The 21771-nt window shown below is 36.4% G+C and overlaps 1 protein-coding gene across 1 annotated transcript in view; it reads right to left on the reverse strand.

Moving 5' to 3' along the window:
- Window positions 1–4507: 4507 nt before the first annotated feature.
- Window positions 4508–21771, reverse strand: part of SGCZ (sarcoglycan zeta) — a 579653-nt gene continuing 562389 nt past the window's right edge. The window contains exons 7-8 of the mRNA XM_034442790.3: window positions 7396–7519; window positions 4508–4954 (exon numbers count right to left, since the gene is read on the reverse strand). Of these exons, the coding sequence (XP_034298681.1) occupies window positions 4757–4954; window positions 7396–7519 (322 nt within the window). The 3' untranslated portion in view covers window positions 4508–4756. The remainder of the gene's footprint in view (window positions 4955–7395; window positions 7520–21771) is intronic.

Genomic DNA, 21771 nt, shown 5'->3' on the forward strand with positions numbered 1-21771 from the left:
ACTGGATTCAGGCAGCATATAAATTTAATAAATTATTATTCTTAATACATGCCTGAAATGAAGGAGTTTGAGAACCTTATAAGAAACAGGCATTAGAAGCTATATGCATGCAAAGTGGTAGAAGATTTGCATGAAAGAATAGATTTCTTTTTCATGATGTACGACTAAGATGTGGGCACGCAAAGTTTTAAAAAGTGAAGCTGCATTAAAAGGTTTCAGAAAAATTAAAACTTTAAAATTAGACTGTGTTCTAATTTCTAAGATTTTGCATGAAAATCCATTGGATGCTATATGACTTGAATTACATATTGCTGCAGTATGTATCAATTATTTAGTGAAACACAACTGCATTTTAAGCATAGAAAAGTCTTTATAATCTCTTATTTAAAAGAAAACAGAAGAAAGACAATTCAGTTAGGGAAGATTTTCCTGAACTTGTTCAGTGATTCCTCAGGAATAATATTCTGGTTATTATTCAGTTATTAAAAATAATTATGGTTTATTTTTTTAACATCACATGGGATGTTTGGCAGTGGAGGGGGGATAGAATATATTAATGAGAAAATGTTGGAATCTTGATATCATCCAAAACCCTCAGGAAATCTAAAATGTCACCTGTAAAAATTGCTGTCAAATATTGTAGTTTGTATTTCATAAGTATCTGTATAAATTCTACATAGCTAGAAAATAAATCTAATTTTGCTGCCAAACCAGATCAAAATCCAATTCAGGCACTGGAAGGAAGTCTTTGCTCAAACACATTGAATCAAAATGTAAAATCTAATTTGATTTAGAGATGAGTTAATTAATCCGAATTATCCTACAAAAAAAAAAGTCAAAACAATAGTTTGTATTATTTCCCTCTATTTTCTGTTGTATCCTCTAAGAGTAATGTAAAATTTTATCTAGTATCAACAATCTTATGCTTTTATCTTTTTATTTTAGAAACTGGTATTTCTGTAATGGTTGTAATGTGATCCACTAAAACTTACGTCCATAAATCAAGTTATTATTATGGTTAGTTGCAGAGTCAACCAGATGTTCAGACTGAATTTGGCATTTTTGTCTACTTATTGGATCTGAGATCTGATTGTTTGATGGTGTTACAGACATCATCATCATCATCAATATTATTGTTGTAAATTGGGTGTTTTAAATTTTTGGGGTTTTAAATCTGAGCCGAAATTATGTAATAATTTTAATTATTTTTAACTGATCTCTGTCTTTGTGTTTTTAATAGGCTGTACACTGCCCTGAGTCCTTCAGGAGAAGGGCGGTATAGAAATAAATTTATTTATTTATATTATTATTATTATTATTGTTGTTGTTGTTGTTGTTGTTGTTGTTATTATTATTATTATTATTATTATTATTATTATTATTATTATATCCTATGACAAAAGGTTGTAGATGGCCCATGTTGACATGTAGATGCTGAAAAAATTACAATCTAATGGCTGGACATTGCTGGAAGATGCACTCTTGTTAAAATGAAATTATTTATAAATCACAGTGGAGACAGATTTAAATAAAAATATTATTGTAAATGGTATATTGCAGAAGCTGTGGTGGGAAATTCATAAGTGCAATTTTCATAAGTGCATACCTAGCAAATTGCTAGGTTTATAAGGGTTTGATGTAAGTGGAATATAATGGTGGAACAGCTCTACCAGTGCTTGAAAATGTGTGGACTTCAACCCCCCAAATTCCTCAGTTGGTTTGGCTGAAGAACTCTGAGAGTTGAAATTCATACATCTTTAGATTCATGATTGATGTATGAATTTCATACATCAGAATGAAATTGTGCTGAGCTACACAAACCAAATGAAGAAAGTTGGTTATCAACTATAGAGCTGATAGCTTGGCTCGGTGGCTAAGCCATATGGCTCTCTTAAATAATGTGGTTCTGATTTTAAGCTCTTCTGTTTATGAGCACAAGAGAAAAAGAAGGGGGAATTTTCTGCTTTCCAGCTTAGTTTTGATTGCCTGAGGAAAAGAAGAGGAAAGGAGCGGGGCGGGAGGGGGGATTTACAGTATTTTATACCCATATTCATTATTTTTGGGTTGTCCATTTGGCAGTTTAAAATTAACAATATGAGCTAAATAGAATCCATGTAAGACATTTCATTTACTTAGAAAATTTTCACAGTTTAGCTGAAATAACCGAGCACCCTAAACATTTCATTTAAATGATTATAAAATTAAGGCTATACAGTATGTATATAGAGGATATAGGGGTGAGCTTTTATTTCCCAGGAATCAACTGTTGCTCTGCTGCCCATTTTGGGAGAGCATGACGGCATTCTCACAAAATGGCTTTTTTCAAGGCTTATGGATGGCAAGCCCCGAATGGTAACTACACATCATTTTTAATGCACTAGAATATGTACTTAGTTTTAAACAGGATGGGTCATTCTTAATGTGATAGAAAATCATGGTACATTTGTTCCTCCCATCCCCTGCCAATAATGTACTACATACTGTAGCTTGTTTAAACTATGGTAAGAATAAATTTGGATCAACAATATTTTAAATTCTGGTTTGTTCTTAAAAGTATAAATAAAACAAAACAGTTCCCTATTCAATGAGAGCTTAAAATGAGAAGTGCATTGTCACAACGCATTCATACAATGGTAGACTATTACTCCTTGCATATATGATGATTACTTGTTATTTTCAAATAGCTTTATTGAAACTGTGATTTATTTATTTATTTATTTTCCTTCCTTCCTTCCTTCCTTCCTTCCTTCCTTCCTTCCTTCCTTCCTTCCTTTCTTTCCTTCCTTCCTTTCTTTTTTTCCATTTTAATCAATAGCCGAAAACAGACTAGGAATAGTCTTCTATTCCTTACATGGTAATATATATGCTTATTATATTTTTACTCTCCTGTATTGTAGCTTATGTATCTCCAACTGCCATCTCATTGACACTGCTTTTAGGGTTCAGTTTCCATAAAACCTTTTAACTGTTTTTTGTAAATTCCAATGTGTACATTCCGTAAATATATACTTGAGGGGCTATACATAGTATCAATCTGTTTATTACTTTTTTCTTTTAATATTTAGTTTAAATATGTTTGTAGGGAAGTTCAAAGAAGGAAAAACTTCCTCACTACCACCAAAGTTTCTCAGAGACGTTTGGTGATCACCATTGAGTAATGTGAAATATATTATGAGAGCTGCTTGTGGGGGGGGGGGGATAATGACCTAAAAACAGCTAATGAATCTGGAGCTGTTCTGCTGCACTCATCACTCCTATTGTACATTCCACTTACATTCCACCTGGACAGTTTCCTGGAAAGATTTTTGGGATGTTTAGGGATGAAGGAAGGGAAGAAGAAGTAAAGAACTTTAGAACTGTGAACTACCTTAAGTTATCTTAGCCTTTATATTACATCTTAAGTTATCTTAGCCACCTTAAGTTATCTTAGCCATTACAAATAGTATAATCACTGTTTAAAATGACAACATTAACATTCCAACTGGCTATCACTGCAGTTGTTCTATATAGTATTAATTACCAAACCTTGTAATCTAATGGCTTTGTTAATATGAAACTACTGCAGTCCAGTCCATTAGTTCCTTAGGAACTCTGGCATTACTCTTTTGTTTATTTCAATCAAAGGAACATTTATGCGTGCATAGATTTGCCTCCTTTGCTGTAATGAAATAGAAATGAAGAAATTCTCATTTAAAACCAGGACATGGCTCTTGTTCCCATTATAAGTCACTATATTTTGGGCAAAGTATCTAAGATATTCTTTGTAGAAAACACCCTCAGTGACCTCATCTTTTCTCCATCTCTAGACATTTATATATATTAGGGTTTTCTTGTTCATTGAGAAGCAAAATGTATTAATCATATGTATATTTTGCTCTGTGGGCCATCAGGTCAACAGACTCCCTTTTCTTTAATAGTGTGGCTGCATTAGATGCATTCAAATGATTGAGAGGAAAACTGTTGTTAAATGTTACTTCACATGCACAAACAAATCATTCAAAATCAGCACAGAAATAAAAGTTTTGAATAGGTAACAATTCTGATGACTTGTAAAGTGTGTATCTAACTCACAAAACCTGTATGAAGGAGACAAATAATAACAATGCCCTGAAGGGAGGGGAAAAAGATTATCACTCAGAGAGGGATTCTGTCTCTTGCTGTTTAAAATATGAAATATGAAGTTTACTTGTTTAGTAAAGCAAATGTTACACAATGCTTTGAAGTCTTAAAATTCTGGGATAAAAGTTTACATCCAAAAGTTATGGGTGTATGAAAATTGTGCTTTCAGACAGTAGAGTTATTTGTCATACCAATTTATCTCAACTTTAGATTCTGGGCCAATTTCTATAGTAGTATATCTATCTCTATATAATTATGTATATATGTGCAGTTTCTCGTATACAGTTCCTGCTCAAAAAAATTCTAAAACAATGTGCTTCACTTCATGTATAGCCAAGGCACCTGTGTATTTCTCCCTTTTGGACAAAAAGTGATACGAAGATCCAGATTCCCTGGTGAAGACAACCATTTTATTAGGCCTTCTATCTTCCATCATGGAGCTCCATAAGCCAGAAGAGAAGGCTCTATTTGGCTCCTTGCTTGGGCTGGAAGAGATCCAGGAGGCCGCGTAGAGCTTCATGATCAAACGAGGGAAATCAAGCAGAACCGTGAAGCAGAGGGACAGTAACAAAAAGGCTATTCTGGTGTGAGGAGGAGGAGGAGGAGAAAGAGGAGGAGGAGAAGGATTCTGGTGTCTTCAGCTCCACAAGCAGATGTTGCCACTGGACTGACATGTGGATCCTACTCCTGCAGGGGATAGGTAGAGTTTGCCATTGGGACAAACACAGATTTCATAGATAGTCTGTCTTGTTGCCGATGAACTTGGTGAGGAGGATGAGGGGAAAGACCCCAGCGGTAGATTTCCTAGCCGGATTGAGTCTGCATTTAAAAATATCTAGGGGAAAAAAAGAAAGAAAAGAGGAAAATGAATTACTTTTACTGCAGGACTTCATTGATATGTTCTTGGATTCTCTAAAACAGACCACTAAAATAGAGATGATGATGCCCTTCTCTGTATTTCAGAATGAAATTCAGTTATTACAAAATAGCAGAATCAGGCTCTTTACAGGTTAACTGGACATCATGGCAACCCAGTGGCTGGCAGGAATGCCTTTCTTTGTTCAATCCCAGCTGTCCTTATTTTTGATACCATACAATTCCTCCCCCCTCCCCGGTGTTTAAGTGTTGAAATAGAGCAAAAGGCTGAAGTAGTGCATAAGGACATAAGGGTCTGAGCTCTGAAAAATAAAAAGCATACAACACTGTACTCTTTGGTGATTCTGATTTAACTGTAGCCATTCGTCAGTTCCACTTAGAGAAGAGATTATGCATATTCCCATTACTAATGTAGCAATTATACTCCTACATTAGTGTCCATCAGCATAATGAAGTTTGAAAAGTGCACTGTAAGTGAGAAGGCAATATGTAATTCCCACAATTCTGCAACTGTTTCCCTTTCTTCTTGTTCATTTGTTCATTTGTTCATTCTCCCAGTTGTTAATATCACCTAGGAAAAGAACAGTCTGGAAAGGGTTGTAATTTATGAGCTACTGATATGGATTTAGATTGCTGGTCAATAAAACTGCTTATTTGAAAGAACGTGCAAAGGTAGATTTCCATCTATTAGCTGAAGACCTTTGTTGGGTAGTTAGGAAGAGATTAGTTGGTAATTAATGATAGAGAAGAGATAAAAACATATCCAACAGCCGCAATACCTGCCCCACCTTCCCTAAAACTATCAGCATTGTGGTGAAAGCTAGGAAAGTTAAACTGAAGAGCTAATGATTATTTTAATACAGTAATGTGGAATTCAACTTTTGTTTGATTCTTATGATTGTGATGAATTAATATTCTAGGGGAATCAAAATTTGGAAATAGAAAAAACTTTGTGGGAGAACCAACAAAAATTGTATAAAGAGTATGAAGCTTAGAATATGGAATAGGAACAAATGATGGTTATCTTGATAGTTGTAGAATTATAATTTATATAATATTTGCCAGTATCTTCAGTTAAAATACTTTTTGTCTTGATATATAACAGTAGCCAAAATGCTTCAGAATCCCATTTACTCCTAAAGGATTCAACATATTCTTTACAAAATGATTCTAGAAACAGCTGCTAAAATACACTAATTAAATGTTCAAGAACCCAGAGACATGTGGAGTAAGGATTTGGAGTGTTTTTATATTTATATCTAATATTCCATTCATCTTAAGCCATGAAAATAAACTGGAAAACTATGGGCCAGATCCTTTTTCTTAACTACTTCACAGAGTTGCAATGAGCTTACGGAAACATAAAATGATCAAGAAATTGAATACATAACATCTGCACACAACCTTGTGGTTATAGTAAAGTTGGCGCAAGTCCAGAAGAGGTTAAAATGTATTTTGTTGGTACCATTGCAACAAAATGACCTTCATGAGAGGATGACAATGAAGCCAAAATGTAGGAGGATTTTTTTGTTTAAATTTTATTCACCTAAGACAAAATGAAGCCATTTCCTTAAAGAGTTTCCTTGAGCAGGAGTCTTGGTTGCATGTCAAACTGCTGGAGTGCAGCTAGATTTCAGAATGTCGTTAGGAGAAAGATGAAGAACAGTTGTTAAAGGTAAGGAAATAAGGCACCCAAAGAAGATGTAGGGGAAAAGATCCTGCAACTGGAATCATGGGAAGGTTATGTTTGTGTGTGCACAAGTGTGCACTGTGCAGTGTGGCCAAATAACAGAGGAAAGGAAGAGGTAAAGGCCTCGGCAGCCAGAAAGGATTCTGGAATCTGAGTGGTATAAGGTCAAATCAGAATGGAACAGAAACGATCATGTCAAAGTAAGCCATAGAAGATGTCAAGTAGTGTGAACTCCAACATCATTTTCCAGAGGTTCTTAGTAAACCAACATGTTTCCCAGAAAGGAACGTAGAAAAATCATGCCTGCCTTTTAATTCCAGTAATACATTAAGTTCTTAACAAAACTCCCTCCAGTGTCCATCTGGTATCCATCTGGACCCATTAGGTACCTGGAACAGAACATCTTAATGGGTTTGTCTTTCCTCCAGAGATAATAAACAGTAACAAATATTTGGAGCAAGAACTGATGTGACCATAAATCTAATGTCCTCCAGAATCAGATCAAACATCAGCTGCTCAAAGGTAAAGATGCTATCAAGCACACATTTTTTTAATATGCACATGCAATTAAATGTGATGGACTTTATTGCAAGATAGAGAGAAATAAAATTAATTTAAGGCTCCAGTTCTAAACACCATATAATGGACTAGTGTCCAAGTAAACATGCATTGGATTTCACTAATGAATATGGTTCTCTAATAAGGCTTACCTCCCCTTCTGTAGACTGCAAATGTAGTTCTTTTCTACAAGTGGCTTTCAAGTCCCCTGCAGCTGCACTCACTTGTATTCCCTTTGGAGCTTCCATTATCAAAGATCTTGTAGGCGATTCAAGCCTAGAAAATGGGGGGTGGGGTGGAAATGAGGAAAGTGAGGAAATTTATAAAAATAAAATAAAATAAAATAAAATACCACATGCCCTATGTATTGCTCATCCGCTAGGTATTTTTTCTACAACACAATAGAAATAAAATACCAACAACAACATTCTTAATACACTGAAAGTTCTTTTGAATATCAATTCATATTTTCTAGAGTACAATGTTATTTTTTCTAGAACAAGGTCTATTTTATCTCAAGTCAGTTATTTTGCTGTGAATGGTCTATCAGAATACAATGTTTAACTATGACTAATAATTTTATATAAAAGTTGAAGCTGGTGAGTGCTGTTTTACATCCATGTGTAGGTGTCACCTGCTGCTTGTTGTTGCTTATGAAGGTGATCCTTGTATACTCTTCAACGTTTTAGCAGCTGATATATAATTACTATCATAGTAAAAGGGAAGCTTATGAAAGTCCTGAAACTAATTTGGGTATTATTAGAAATATATTTGCTTACTCCAAATGAGGGGTTTAAAATTCAGGCATTTGAAAGATCCAGCCAATAGGCATGCCAGAAACCACAGTACAAAATCTGTCCTATAGATATCAATCTTTAGGGTTGTCATGTTTATTGTCAACAGGCCTGCTTTGAATATTGGCAGAAAGGCAATGAATATGGATTCCAAGAAATAAATAATGGAAAAATTATTAATAAACATTATATCCTGATATTTCCTGATTTAAAGATTTCTTATCCAAATGTTTCAATATCATGTTTTTCAGGATTCTTTATCGAGATCTGTTATAGGCTTACTTCTCTATTTGCATAAATATTGACAATAATTAATGACTGGATTTCTTTCTAATAATTTGTGTTTTGTTATTATGGCCAGCTTTCTAAATGGTCTGTCATCTCAATGGTAGATTGGGGGTGTCTACAGAAGTGGTATAAGTGACAAAGCATGTGTTGCAATGCTACAATGCAAACCTGCCACTAATGTATTGTGAATGATTCTGCAACACAAGTGGGAAAGGGTAGAGTTTGTAATTTGTCATTAGCACATTTATTTTATTATATACCATCATGTCTAGCTGGGGACCTGAGTAGTTGTAGACCTATTTTCTTGCTTATACATGGCATAGTTATGAAACAGCAAATATTAAACCAAAGCTGAAAAATATAATTTAAAAAATATGTCATTTATTGGTTTATTTAACTATGTTCCAAGTTAGGTTTAACACAAATAACTTCTTAAAGCTCTGTTTTAAATAGCCTATCATGTAAATAGTTATCAATAAAATTTAGGAACATTGACCCTTTATCTTATGTGGTTGCTTTGAAGAACTGTGAATTATTTAATGATGCGCCATCTTATTAAGGAAAGAATATAGTTTAAACTTCAGGAAAATTATATTTTTAACAGATATTATTTAAGAACCACCTTTCTTTCAAAAGGAAATTTCTAGACATCTTAATTTTTAGTTCACTTCTACAAACTCCACTTGTTTATTTATTTTCTTCAGGCAAATGCTGGTATGATGAAATGGACCATATTTTTGTATGCTTTTCTAATCCTTGTGAAATTTAATATACATATGGTTTAAAATAAAATTACCCTTGGCTATATAGGTAAGGAAGACTTTTACTTATAAAAGTAAAGGGTTTTATTTTGAATTCAAAGCTATTAATGCTAAGTTAGAAACATTAGGGTATATGATGGATATCATCCAGCCACTGTTTTGGGCATTTAAATTGCATTGATTGTAGTCAAAGATTTAAGAAGATGCTTAACTTTCTACTGAAATCAATGGGGAAAGCACTAAAATTTGATTGACCCATGCTTGTTATAGATCACAGATTCCAATCTTGTGGAGAAGATCATTTTAATTAAGCAGTAATAACATTAGTCCTGTTAATGTTACCTGTCTTGCAAACCCCAGGTAACCAACAATTATAAAACGTTCCAAAAAAGGACCAAGTATTTAAGATCAGGTGAATACCGTAGTTGCTCCTTTAAAGAGAGCTACTGAGTTATTTGCTGTGTTGCATTGCCAGATAGAGAATATATCAGGGAACATGCACAGAAGTGCAAATCACATTGTCTTAAAATCCAAGTCAATGCATATGACATCTGTAGCATTCTGCATGAAGAAGCTGGAGGCAAGCAAATGAGACGTCTACAAATTAATGGACATACCTAGGGTTTTAAAGAAGTTGAGTGAAACAATCAAAAGAAAACTCAGAAATATTGCAGCCCAATCATATTTTCGTTTGCTATTATTTCTGTGCTGCAGGTCAAACTGAAACATTAATCAATGTTCCAGTTCTGAAGACACCATTGCAGTGGTTGTAGAGCTATGTTGGTAGAACATGCATTACAGGAGTAGTACCTTGTTAAATCTGCAGGTCAGGGGCTTAGTTTAATTTGGATGTGCAGTTACGAAATTTGCCTTGTATCACAGGAGAGGATATGGCAAAATTAGCCTACTAACAGGATCCTTCTCAGAGAACCTCCCAGACTAAACCAGAGATAGCAACCCATGCTGAATACTCATGCACCTATGATTTGAATGAAGATTGACACAGGTGTTCATGGTTAAACATTTTAGGAAAACATTAAAACTATTTAAAAAGGGATGCTGGGTCAAGATAAAATATAGAGATATCATTGAGTCAAACTCAGCTCCTAGTAACTCCATAGTAGGTTGATAATGTGGAACTAATCCCCCATGGAAATCAGATTAGAGTGTATAGGAAGTTGGAGGTTCAAGAACTCAGCACATTTCAAAATTAATATTGAAAACTGACATTCTGTTTCTTTAATGCTTTAATCTGTCATTTCTAAACTGATTGGATTGGAAAGCTGCACAAAATGTTGTACTGTTGCACAAATAAAGGCAGTTCCTGATGTCTCCTCTTGTACCAGGGTTTCAATTGTTTTGTAATTCTATACATGCTCTGATAAAATTTGTGCAGGCTCCCCTAGATAACTCCGATATGCCTCTGATGCTCTCTGCTGTGATCTCTAACCTCCCTCCCCAAAAATTCTGGAATGCCTTTTAATAAGGCTTAGCATGGCCAATTTCAGGATTGGCAAATTAATATATTGTTTTATTTTTCCCCAAAGAAATGGAAGGATGGCTGTAAGGATGCAAAATATCTTGATATATTTCATTTAAAAGAATCTACTAATCTTCCAATTAATTAGAACATGAACAAAAATAGGAAACATTAATTCACACATCTACAGAAGGGTGCTGGTAGTGTCAATGCTTGGGCAAAAGTTAAGCCCTTCTCAATCACAGTTCCATTGGCAAAAATATACGAGCCAAATTTAGCTTCAAAAGAAACATCAACTCTTTTCTGAAACCAAAATAGGGAGTCTTTTACATTCATTATTAAATTTCATTAAGTTGGAGTGACACTTTGACTTGCAAAATACCAGATGATAGTGGGTTGATTCTTTTTACATCCATAGGCATTGAAAGCCAACAGAAAGAAATGCCACTCATATTTATATTTTTAGTATAAATAGTACAGAAAATGGTCCTGGCATTCTGTCCAAAGCAAGCAGCTTGAACAATATAAAGGACTATTTTGAATCCCGAGAGCCTATCCAAGCAAAGCTAAAAAAGCAGGACAAATCCCTAATTTTGGCTCTCTGTTTTAGCTATGTAAGGAAAGATAAATCATGAATAATAAGAAAGAGAATCAAGATTGTCAATTTATCACTGGACCTAGAAAGGGAACTCAAGCTAGGTATATTCTTAATTATGCTGGAAAATTTAAAAAGCTAGAACAGGAATGGAAAATGTCCAGGCAATGAGGAAGCTTGTTTCATCCATGAAAACCTGCCTCTGATGAGATATATGATATTTTTCCTGCATTGCATTACAATCCAATTAACTGATGTCAGAAACTTTTCAAAACATACTTGCTGATCAGACAGCATTTTGGTTGTTCATAACTAGGAAGAGGAAGTTTAATCCCTTCTACCCACAATTTCCTCATAAGGAAATATAATCTGCTTGTCTTTCACCAAATTTTTATATGGCCCTAGTAGGGCTGGTGGAAGTTTTATAGAGCTTTATTGTTGCACGCGAGAGCAGAGGGAGGAAGCCTTGTTGGACAAGTTGCATGTTCTCTAAAAGAGTTCTACATGGCAGGACAATATATGAAAATATATGTGTGGGATGTGCATAGGCACATAGGATGTGTTAATGAACAGATCAAAAAAAATTACAGTCTGTGTCTCCATACCAGCAATGAGGAGGCTCTGTCCATTTTGGGCATGACTTCGGTGTCTAATTCTGCCCTCAAGCCAGAAGGGCTTCTCCATTTCTGTATTAGAGCAACATGAATGTTAAGGAAAAGGTGGGGAACATTCTTTTCTGATTGAAGGATGGGCATATCCCTGGAGAGGTGAGGAAACTCACTTAGGAGCATTATCTCTCTCTCCATATTTTTAAAATTCCTGCCTGCCTGCCTGCCTGCCTGCCTGCCTGCCTGCCTACCTTCTGAGTTTAGCAGAAAACAGATATACTGATGGAAATCTGCAAACTATAAAAATATAGCAATAAAATTGACTGTTGAGTGTGAAAGATGCTACTCATCTTTCTGCTTCAGACATCTAATCAAGGAGAAAAAGGTTGCATGATTTTCTTGTTGCTTCAGTTTTTGCAGCTATTTTCCCCCCTCTCCTGGGAACTAGAGCCTGTTTTCTCAGGGAAAAGCAACCAATGGCAGAACTTGCAGGTGAGAAATAAGACCTCGGAAAAGGGTCAAGAGCATCTTTCTTGACTGCTTTGCCTTTTCAGAGTATAGTCTCTCACCACATGTCGCGTTTTCTGCCTCTCACAAAACACAAAAAGTATTTGCCATCCCAGCCTCCATGCCAAGTTATTTTGGCATCAAATATCTAGCTACTGAACATATTTTTCTCACCTTATTATGTGAGAAATAAGATGTAACAGTCAGCTTATTATCAATCTTAAAGCTCTCATTAACTGAGACATCTGAAAGCCGAACTTTAATTAAATAGAGCATGCTATTACTTTTAGTGTAGCCTGTTCATTTTAGCCTAGTAGGAGCTACAGAAAAGTAATGAACTCCAGTATTTGATGCTAACAGGTCTAGATAGGCAGTGAAATGAAGGGTGGGGGCAAGCAATGATGCCTGAATCCTCCGAGTAGGGATGGAATTTCAAGATAAAAGAGCATTTCAGAAACTTATGGAACTGTCACTGAGGTATTGTAAGAACCTGCAACAGCTGCCACCCCCAAGGCTAACTACATTTTTTGGCAACTACATTTTTAGACAAATTTACTCTAAACTTGCTTCTCAGCTTTCCAACTTAAGGATGTAACTCTTCTATCAGTAACTGACTCTATAGATAATTTCTCTGCAGCTTCTCCTGGACTTTAGGGATCCAGGATGAAACAAAAAGAGACACAAGCCCTTTAGCAACTATAAGCAACATTCAGCAAATGAACAGTAGACTCCAAGGATTTTTATCATTTTCAGCTAACTTGGAGCAATTGGCATTTGGGTAGTTTAACTACCCAATTTTGCCATCTATGAGGTAGTAAATCATATTTCTTTTCAGTCACATTGAAAAGTACAAGTTCTTGATAAGTTTATATTAACTTAAAACCCAAATATACACTATGTAAATTATTTTGTTGACTCTTTTCATAGTTCCTCCCAGCCTGAGATGCTTTTAATGTGATGCAGGGTGGTGGTGGTTGAGTGGGTGGAAAAACCAAAGTTGGCCATTTTGAGTCTAACTTTGAAAAAGTAACTTGCTATAGTAATATTCCTTCTTATTTTTCCTTTTTTGTAAAGAAAAATTATTATTAGAGCTGTACATTTACAACTTTACTATTATTATTGCTGCTACTGCTACTTCTGTTATTACTACTACTCACTATTGTATTTTTTGAGACAAATGAGAATGAAACTTCCTACAACTTTGCACTGCCTGATCAATTTTTTTTTTAAATCTCATTATGCTGAGTGTTGGCTTTCAGCATTAGTTTATAGTTAATGGCACAATAGCCTTGACGATGACAGGGGGAAAAAGCTATTAAATTTGATCCTTGAGTTCTCCCAAAGGCACAGAACAACAGCAAAGCAATTTACCTTTCTTATTAGGAAGGTGATTGATAGCACAGATTTTCACACATAGCTACAAATGCCTTAGAACATATTGAATCTTAATGGGTACCTTATGTATATTCAACATATTGTCCCTTAATAAGTAACTTAAAAGGGAATATTGAATAACTGTTGGTAAAAATTGGTTTTAATGGTACATTTCCACCATTAAAACCAGTATTTTGGAAGCTTAGAGTATAGTCAACTGAGCTGTAAGGTTTTTTTTTAAAATAAAGATGGCAATAAAAGCCTTATAAAATAAACTGTCAGTGCTCAGATTATAAATTAAGCCTTTATTTTTAAACAATGTCATTCACACTATTAAATACCAGAGGTTCAACCAATTTTGCTAAGAAAAAATTAATAGAAAAACTAATAGCAATAGACAAAGATGTTAAACTTGCAAAGAATATCGTTGCAATTCTTTGGTCATTTTAAGACATATTTTGACTGTAGTTTATTATATGCTTCTGAAATAATTGCACAATAAACCTCAGCTGTGAATGCAGCATTGCAGTAAATTTTATAATGATTCAAATAACATGGCATGCAAGGTTCAGTTTGGAGATTCAGTTCAATCAACATTGATTAATCATCCATTTAACACAGATTCATGAACTGAAAAGGGCCCTGGATTCAAAAGACAAATGGAATTTGTTGGATCGGTATTTATTAGAAGCCTTCTGAAATGAAAATTCAATAGCATTTCTGCTGCTTCAGAGATCCTACCAGACAAATACACAATGTTGTTGTTCTTTCAGTTCATCATGAAAATGAATGGTGTGATGGGCTCCTTGACATTCACAGAGCAGTCATCAGCCAAAAGGCCTTATCACCTTATGAAACTCTCTGTCTTTCAGAACTGGGTGGGCAGGCTAACGTTGCTTCATTCACTTTATCAACTCTCAACTTCTTTTATTCAGCCAGCCATGTACCTTAACATTTGCTTTTTCTCGTACCAATAGAAGGTTAATTTTCTTTTATTCTGTCCCTGTCAGCACAAGTAAGAATTCCACTCAGGAGTCAAGAATATGTGACTGGTCTAGAACAGGGGTCTCCAACCTTGGCAACTTTAACCCTGGAGGACTTCAACTTCCAGAACTCTGGGAGTTGAAGCCTGCCAGGCTTAAAGTTGCCAAGGTTGGAGACCCCTAGTCTAGAATACACTTTGGGTTCAAACCTTACGTTCATAATCTGCAGCAGATTGAAATAACTTCATATTTATGGTAAGTGAATGTATGCCAAGCTTGCATTGTACTATTGAATATTTTTAAAGAAAATGTGGTGGTAATGGCAGCAGAAGTATGGAAGTATGAAAGTCTTTCTCTGTGGCCTGCCTGATTTTGTAGCAGTGTTCCTTGCTGTGTGAGTCTGTTTCTGTTGACCTTGCTAATTAACTAACATGGACATTGCCAGAAAACCAATACTGTTTACAATCAAGCCTGGATAAGGATAAGAGAATTTTGTCCAGGATCCTTGCAAATCAGCTAGGCCAGCCCTCCTGATACCCCAGAAAAACAAGAACTTAATTTTTAAAGTTTGTATTTAATAGTTGGCGTAGGATACTGCATTAGAATAGAATAACAGAGTTGGAAGGGACCTTGGAGGTCTTCTAGTCCAACCCCCTGCCCAGGCAGGAAACCCTACACCACTTCAGACAAATGGTTATCCAACATCTTCTTAAACATTTCCAGTGTTGGAGCATTCACAACTTCTGGAGGCAAGTTGTTCCACAGATTAATTGTTCTAACTGTCAGGAAATTTCTCCTTAGTTCTAAGTTGCTTCTCTTCTTGATTAGTTTCCACCCCTTGCTTCTTGTTCTACAGTCAGGTGCTTTGGAGAATAGTTGGACTCCCTCTTCTTTGTGGCAGCCCCTGAGATTGTTTCAGTGAAGTTCACTATATGCTCCTTTGAATATATACAAACTTTTAAAACACCTGGTACAAAATTTTGAGAGAAAATTTTGCACCAGGTGTTTTAAAAGTTTGTATATATTCAAAGGAGCATATAGTGAAGTTCCCAATCAAGGAACTACTAAGATAAAGAACCAAGCAGAAAACAATACCCTAATCAAAGAACTAACCAGGAGAAAACCACATCTCCACCAACACTGGCAGGGTAAGTTACTATATATAAACAGGAAACAAACCCACACTAACTAGCAATGATTATTATTATATCTAGTTGGATGATGAAATGTCTGCAAGCAAAACAACCAAACTCAGAGTGCACCAAGGACTCCACCAATTCTCTCTGCACTGAATGAAGAAGTATGTAAGTATTCTTTTTTTTAAAAAAATGAAAAGAAATTGGCTAAAACCATTGAAACTGAGCTTTGCAAGGTTAATGTCTTCTTACGGGGACAAAATCCCAGCTTTGAGCATTTTGTGTTGTATTTGTTGTAGCCTATGCACAAATCTTATCCCTATCTATTTTTTTTAATTTTTTTTTAATTTTAATTTGATTTTTATGCCGCCCTTTTCCGGAGACTCAGGGCGGCTTACAATGTGCTAAGCAATAGCCTTCATTCTTTTGTATATTTATACAAAGTCAGCTTATTGCCCCGACAACTGGGTCCTCAATTTACCTACCTTAGAAAGGATGGAAGGCTGAGTCAACCTTGAGCCTGGTGAGATTCAAACCTGCAGTAATTGCAGGCAGCTGGTCTTAATAACAGGGTGCTTTAGACCACTGTACTACCAAGGCTCCTAGAATCTAGAATTCTGAATCAGCTCAAATTCAGTTCCCGTCCCTTCTGAAATGCCATGCCCAAATCAATTCAAGTACTTTTTTGAGTACTTGAGTACTACTAATTCAAAGCTAATTAGAATTGGTTCCATTTCTTTTTTTCTTTAAAACATTTATATAACCACTCATCCTGACAGAAATGCTATTCCCAAGGTTTACATAGAGTAAATGAGTAAATTGTGAAATTTTCACTCATTATAATGGTAACCCATTTATGGTTTAGCCAATTTTTTGACATGTACACATAAAAGGAAATGTTACTGCTTACCTCAGTAGTATATTTATTTATTTATTTTTCAAATTTATATGCCGCCCTTCTCCCGTAGGACTCGGGGCGGCTCACAAAATAAAAACAACACAACAATCCAAGTGCTAAAATTAGTCAATTAAAAATCCCAGACAATTAAAAAACCTTGCAACATATCAGGGAATTTGCTGAAAATGCCATGTCTTCAGCTCGGTGTGGAAAGTGTGGAGGTCAGGATGAGGCCATCCAGAGGTTAGGATGAGGCCATCCGGAGCCCAGTGGGTAACCCATTCCAGAGGGCCTGTGCAGCCACAGAGAACGTCCTCATCCTGGGGGCCGCCAGCCGACATTGTCTATCTGATGGCACCCGGAGGAGGGCAGTCCTATGTGAGCGCACTGGGCGGTGGGAGGCCAGTAGGAGATGGTCCTGCAAGTACCCCGGGCCCATGCCATGAAGGGCTTTATAGGTAAGTACCAGCACCTTGAAGCGGATCCGAAGGGCCACCGGCAGCCAGTGCAGCTCGCGCTGGAGAGGTGTTACATGGGAGTAGCGGGAAGCTCCCGTAACAACCCGCGTGGCCGCATTCTGGACCAGATGGAGCCTTCGGGTGCACTCCAAGGGCAGCCCCATGTAGAGGGCATTGCAGTAATCCAACCGAGGAATGATGAAAGCATGAGTGACTGTGCGGAGGGCATCCCTGTCTAGGAAAGGGCGTAACTGGCGCACCAGGTGAACCTGTGCAAAAGCCCCCCCCTTGTCACAGCCATTAGATGATCTACCAAGAACAGACGTGAGTCAAAGAGGATGCCAAGATTACGAACCCTTTCAGAGGGAGTAAGCAACTCCCTCCCCATCCAAAGTGATGGGGATACTAGATCACGAGATGCCGGTAGCCACAGCCACTCAGTCTTGGAGGGATTGAGTCTGAGCCTGTTCCTGCCCATCCAGACCTGTACCTCCTCCAGGCACTTAGACATCACAGAGAGGGCATCTCTGGGTTGATCCGGGGTGGAGATGTACAGTTGGGTATCATCAGCATATTGATGATACCTCACCCCGAAGCTGCGAATAATCTCACCCAGCGGTTTCATGTAGATGTTAAAGAGCGGGGGGAGAGAACCGACCCTTGCGGCACCCCACAAGTGAGGGGCCTCGGGGAGGATCTCTGACCCCCCACCCAAACAAACTGCGTACGGCCCGAGAGGTAGGAGGAGAACCACTGTAAAACAGTGTCCCCCACCCCCAATCCCCAGAGCCATCGCAGTAGGATACCATGGTCGATGGTATCGAAAGTCACTGAGAGGTCAAGTAGCACCAGAATGGAGGAATAACCCCATCCCAGACCCGCCAGAGATCATTCACCAGGGTGACCAATGCCGTTTCCGTGCTGTGTCCACGCCTGAAACACGATTGGTATGGGTCTAGATAATCTGTTTCCTCCAGGAATTGTGGAAGTTGGTATGCCACCACAGACTCAACAACCTTTGCTATAAAGCGAAGGTTGGAGACAGGACGAAAGTTGTTCAGGGAGGCCGGATCCAGGGCAGGCTTCTTGAGAAGGGGACGAACCACCGCCTCCTTAAGTATGGCGGGGAAGATCCCATCCCTCAATGAAGCATTGATAATCACTTGGATCCAGTCTCCAGTCACCTCTCTGGTTGCCGCAACAAGCCAGGAGGGACATGGGTCCAACAAACATGTGGAGGCCCCCAATCTGCCCCCAATCCTGTCCACTTCATCTATGGAAACAGGGTCAAAGTCAACCCAGATGTTACCTTCAAGACTTGCTCCCACCGCCTCATCAGATCCTGCCCAGTCGGAGTCTAAACCCATCCGGATCTGAGTGACTTTGTCTTGCAGAAATTGTACAAAGTCCTCAGGGCTTCCTTTTAAGGGGTCCTCCCTCGCTCTCTGATTGTATACTGCAAGACCAAGAAATAAGTTTCTCAGCATCATTGTAGTGGGACATGGGAATGGCCTTGAAGGACAGATGAATCTTGCAAAACTGAATGCACTTACCCCCTTGCTCCCTTTATCTTTGTGAGAACTACAGAAGGCCTTGTCTAAGATGTTTTCTCAGGTTACAGTTCTGCCCTGGACTTGGGTTTCTTTTTTCTGACTGTTGTCTTGGTAACATTTTTCCCTTATGCCCCTCAAGACCATTTTCTCGGTGCACTACACTTACTGACAAAATAACTACAATAATGGACTAGCTTTCATCAGGTTGTAAAATTGCCTTTTCTGAAAAAAACAAATCAAAGGAAGGTGATACAAGCTGCCACAGAGCAGTATTAATATAAATATAGGGGATCTTTTTGTAGTTTTCTTTTTGTTGGAAATGTCACTACACCCCAGATTATCATATTCTAGAGTTCATCTGTTCCTTTTTTATAATGTCCAGTGGTTTATTCTATTTTATTGTAAATTTACTAGTCCTGGGCCACTGTGTGTAGAATATGGTGTGATATATAGTATCTGTTCCTATTCTTGGTTTATGGTTATTCATCTGGATTAAGGAATTAAAGCTATATGTCTGTTCTTGTTATTTTAGTTATCTCCCCATTCCTTATGCTCTTGGCTGTCTTCCTAGATCCCTTTTGATTTCTAGTAAGAAGTAAAAAATAGTGTCCTATAACAGCTAGATTGTATTTAATATGCTTTAGGACAATGTAGTCACATATTCATACTGTGGATTCATGTCATTTCAAGCAATGGTATATTTCTATAATGGAAGAAAAATCTTTAAAAAACTGAATAGTCCAATTGTTTCACATTCTAAACCTTTCATTCTTAGCTAAATACTTAATGTATGGTTTTACTTTACTTATCTATTTAGTCTGCAAATTTTCTTGAAAAATCCCAGGAAGCAATTATATAAATTTCCTAATATATGTTTTTTTTAACCAAACAATTTCAAAGAACATTTTATTTTTTACCAATATATCCATCTTTATGTGCCTTTATTTTTTTATGAATGCTACTAAGCAAAAATGGGAAAAAGTACAGACAAATGAATAAGTTCACACTTATTGACTGAATTGAATGAATTTTTCTTCACGATTACATTCTTGGATGTGATGTGTAAGGAATGCTAAACAACACCAACAAAGAAAGAGAGAATCAAATATAGAATCTGAAAACTGGATTACCAAGTCTTTGGAGATGGATTTGATATGGAACTTTAAAATGAGATGTAACCATTTGTTCAAGTATCTTTGATATTTTTTTTTGAAAAATATCAATTCAGACTCTGCAGCAATGTCAGAGCTATACTTTACAAAAGGCTCTGATTGTGTTTAAAATCTCAGTTGGACTTAGAGCACTGTATCAATTTTTTGGATATGATATTTATTCTTTATTCCCATATTTATTGTATTTTGGGGAGAGCATACTGCTCTCAGTAGTAGTCCTAAACACTTTTAATGCATATTGTTTCATGGACTTCAAAAGTGAGTTGTTTTTCATTTGTGGCTTTTGAATAACTTTGGCGATTCAAATGAATAATGAGTATGGCTCAAGAAAAAAACAACATAGAAAAGCAAGTTCTCTTTTCATGGAGAAGCCTCAACATATCTAACCTTCTACTGACATTTTTTAGCTGAAATAGCTCATAATAAGAACAAGACCTTTGTTCTGTAGGGCACAAACAATGCTCAATAAACTCAAAAACCTTTCCTTCCATTATTTATTTAGCTTTAAAACCACCCACTTACTTGGTTATCTGAATGGTATTCAGTGCAGTTAAAGCATACATAATAAAAACAGCAGAAGAAAACATTTGTGGCTGGAATAATAATCAAAATGTAACACATAAAATCCCCATAAAAACAACAGCAGCACAGATAATATGAACTTTCCTGAAGCCTTTAAAATGGCTCTTAAATGTGTAGACTTCCAAGGAACAAATGATGAACTGAAGAAAAGTGTGAAAAGTGGAGCTGATGACCATGGTGAATAGATTGGTTCTTTGGAATTTCTTTCCAGACACAGCAAGAACTTGAGATCAGCCACAAGTCCTCCAGACAATTTTCCCCCGCAAGGAGATCACAAGATAGAAATATCTGATGGGTTGTGAACTCTGGAAGACGTGGGAGTAGCCATCACGCTCAAACTGGGGTTGGTGTCTTTAAAAGGATGATTTACATACCTCCTTTTCTAGTCACTCTAGGAAGGGAGCTTTTCACTTATTAGAAACCTTTGGATGAGCAAGTTTTATAGCACATGATGAGTTGTATGCAATCATTAGAGAAAGAAGTTTTAAATACTAAATAAAAGTTAAAGATTTAACTTTTTTTCTGAATAAGCAGCAAAAGAGTGATGACAATCTTAATTTTAGAAAGTTACAGCTGGACTAAGTGTCCAGATAAATTTGAAATAAGATTTTGGAATTAATTGTAAATAATCCTTCCTGTGGGAAAATGCTTTTGTTTTGTATTTTAAAATGCAAATATCTAAGATTTAAAAAAAACTGGACATTACCAGGAATTAGAGGGAACTAAAGATTACAATGAAAGGAAAAGAACTCTCAAACTCAATTTAAAATTATAGAATGAAGCAAATTTTTTTAAAACTGGAGATATTGAAGGATATTTTTGAACAAAAAAAAACCCAAAGTTAATTGTAAATCTGCCTCCGCAGATACACTGGGTTTGAAAAATGCTATGAAAGAGAAACAAGTTTTACCTGACAACATTGAGACTGTTTTGAAAATGGAATTAAAAAATAAACTACAAGAATGACATGGAAATAGATGTTACAGTGGGCATACAAAAGAAACTGGTTTATGTCTTAATCCTAAAATGGGATATACAAATAACAAACCAAGAGAGTAACCTGAATCATTTTCTTAACTTTGATTTACAAAAGAGGCTTGTTAAAGTTTTGAAGAATGTTGTGAAAAGGGGCAAAGAAAAAAAATGAAATGAAACCAAGTTCTATGACATTATTTGAAGGATTAGATTATTAGAAGCAAAACGAAGAAATATAAAGTTGGTTTACCTTCAGCTTATCAAGTACTTAGCAGGGGAGGGCTTGGCAGCACAAGGAAATAACAGCCAATGCCTTAATAGCAGCTATCAACACCCCAATCTATTTCTAAAAAGCCGCACACAA

The sequence above is a fragment of the Pantherophis guttatus genome, chromosome 8 (genome assembly GCF_059756535.1).
Source record: "Pantherophis guttatus breed Tessera chromosome 8, ASM5975653v1, whole genome shotgun sequence".
Taxonomy (NCBI): Eukaryota; Metazoa; Chordata; class Lepidosauria; order Squamata; family Colubridae; genus Pantherophis; species Pantherophis guttatus.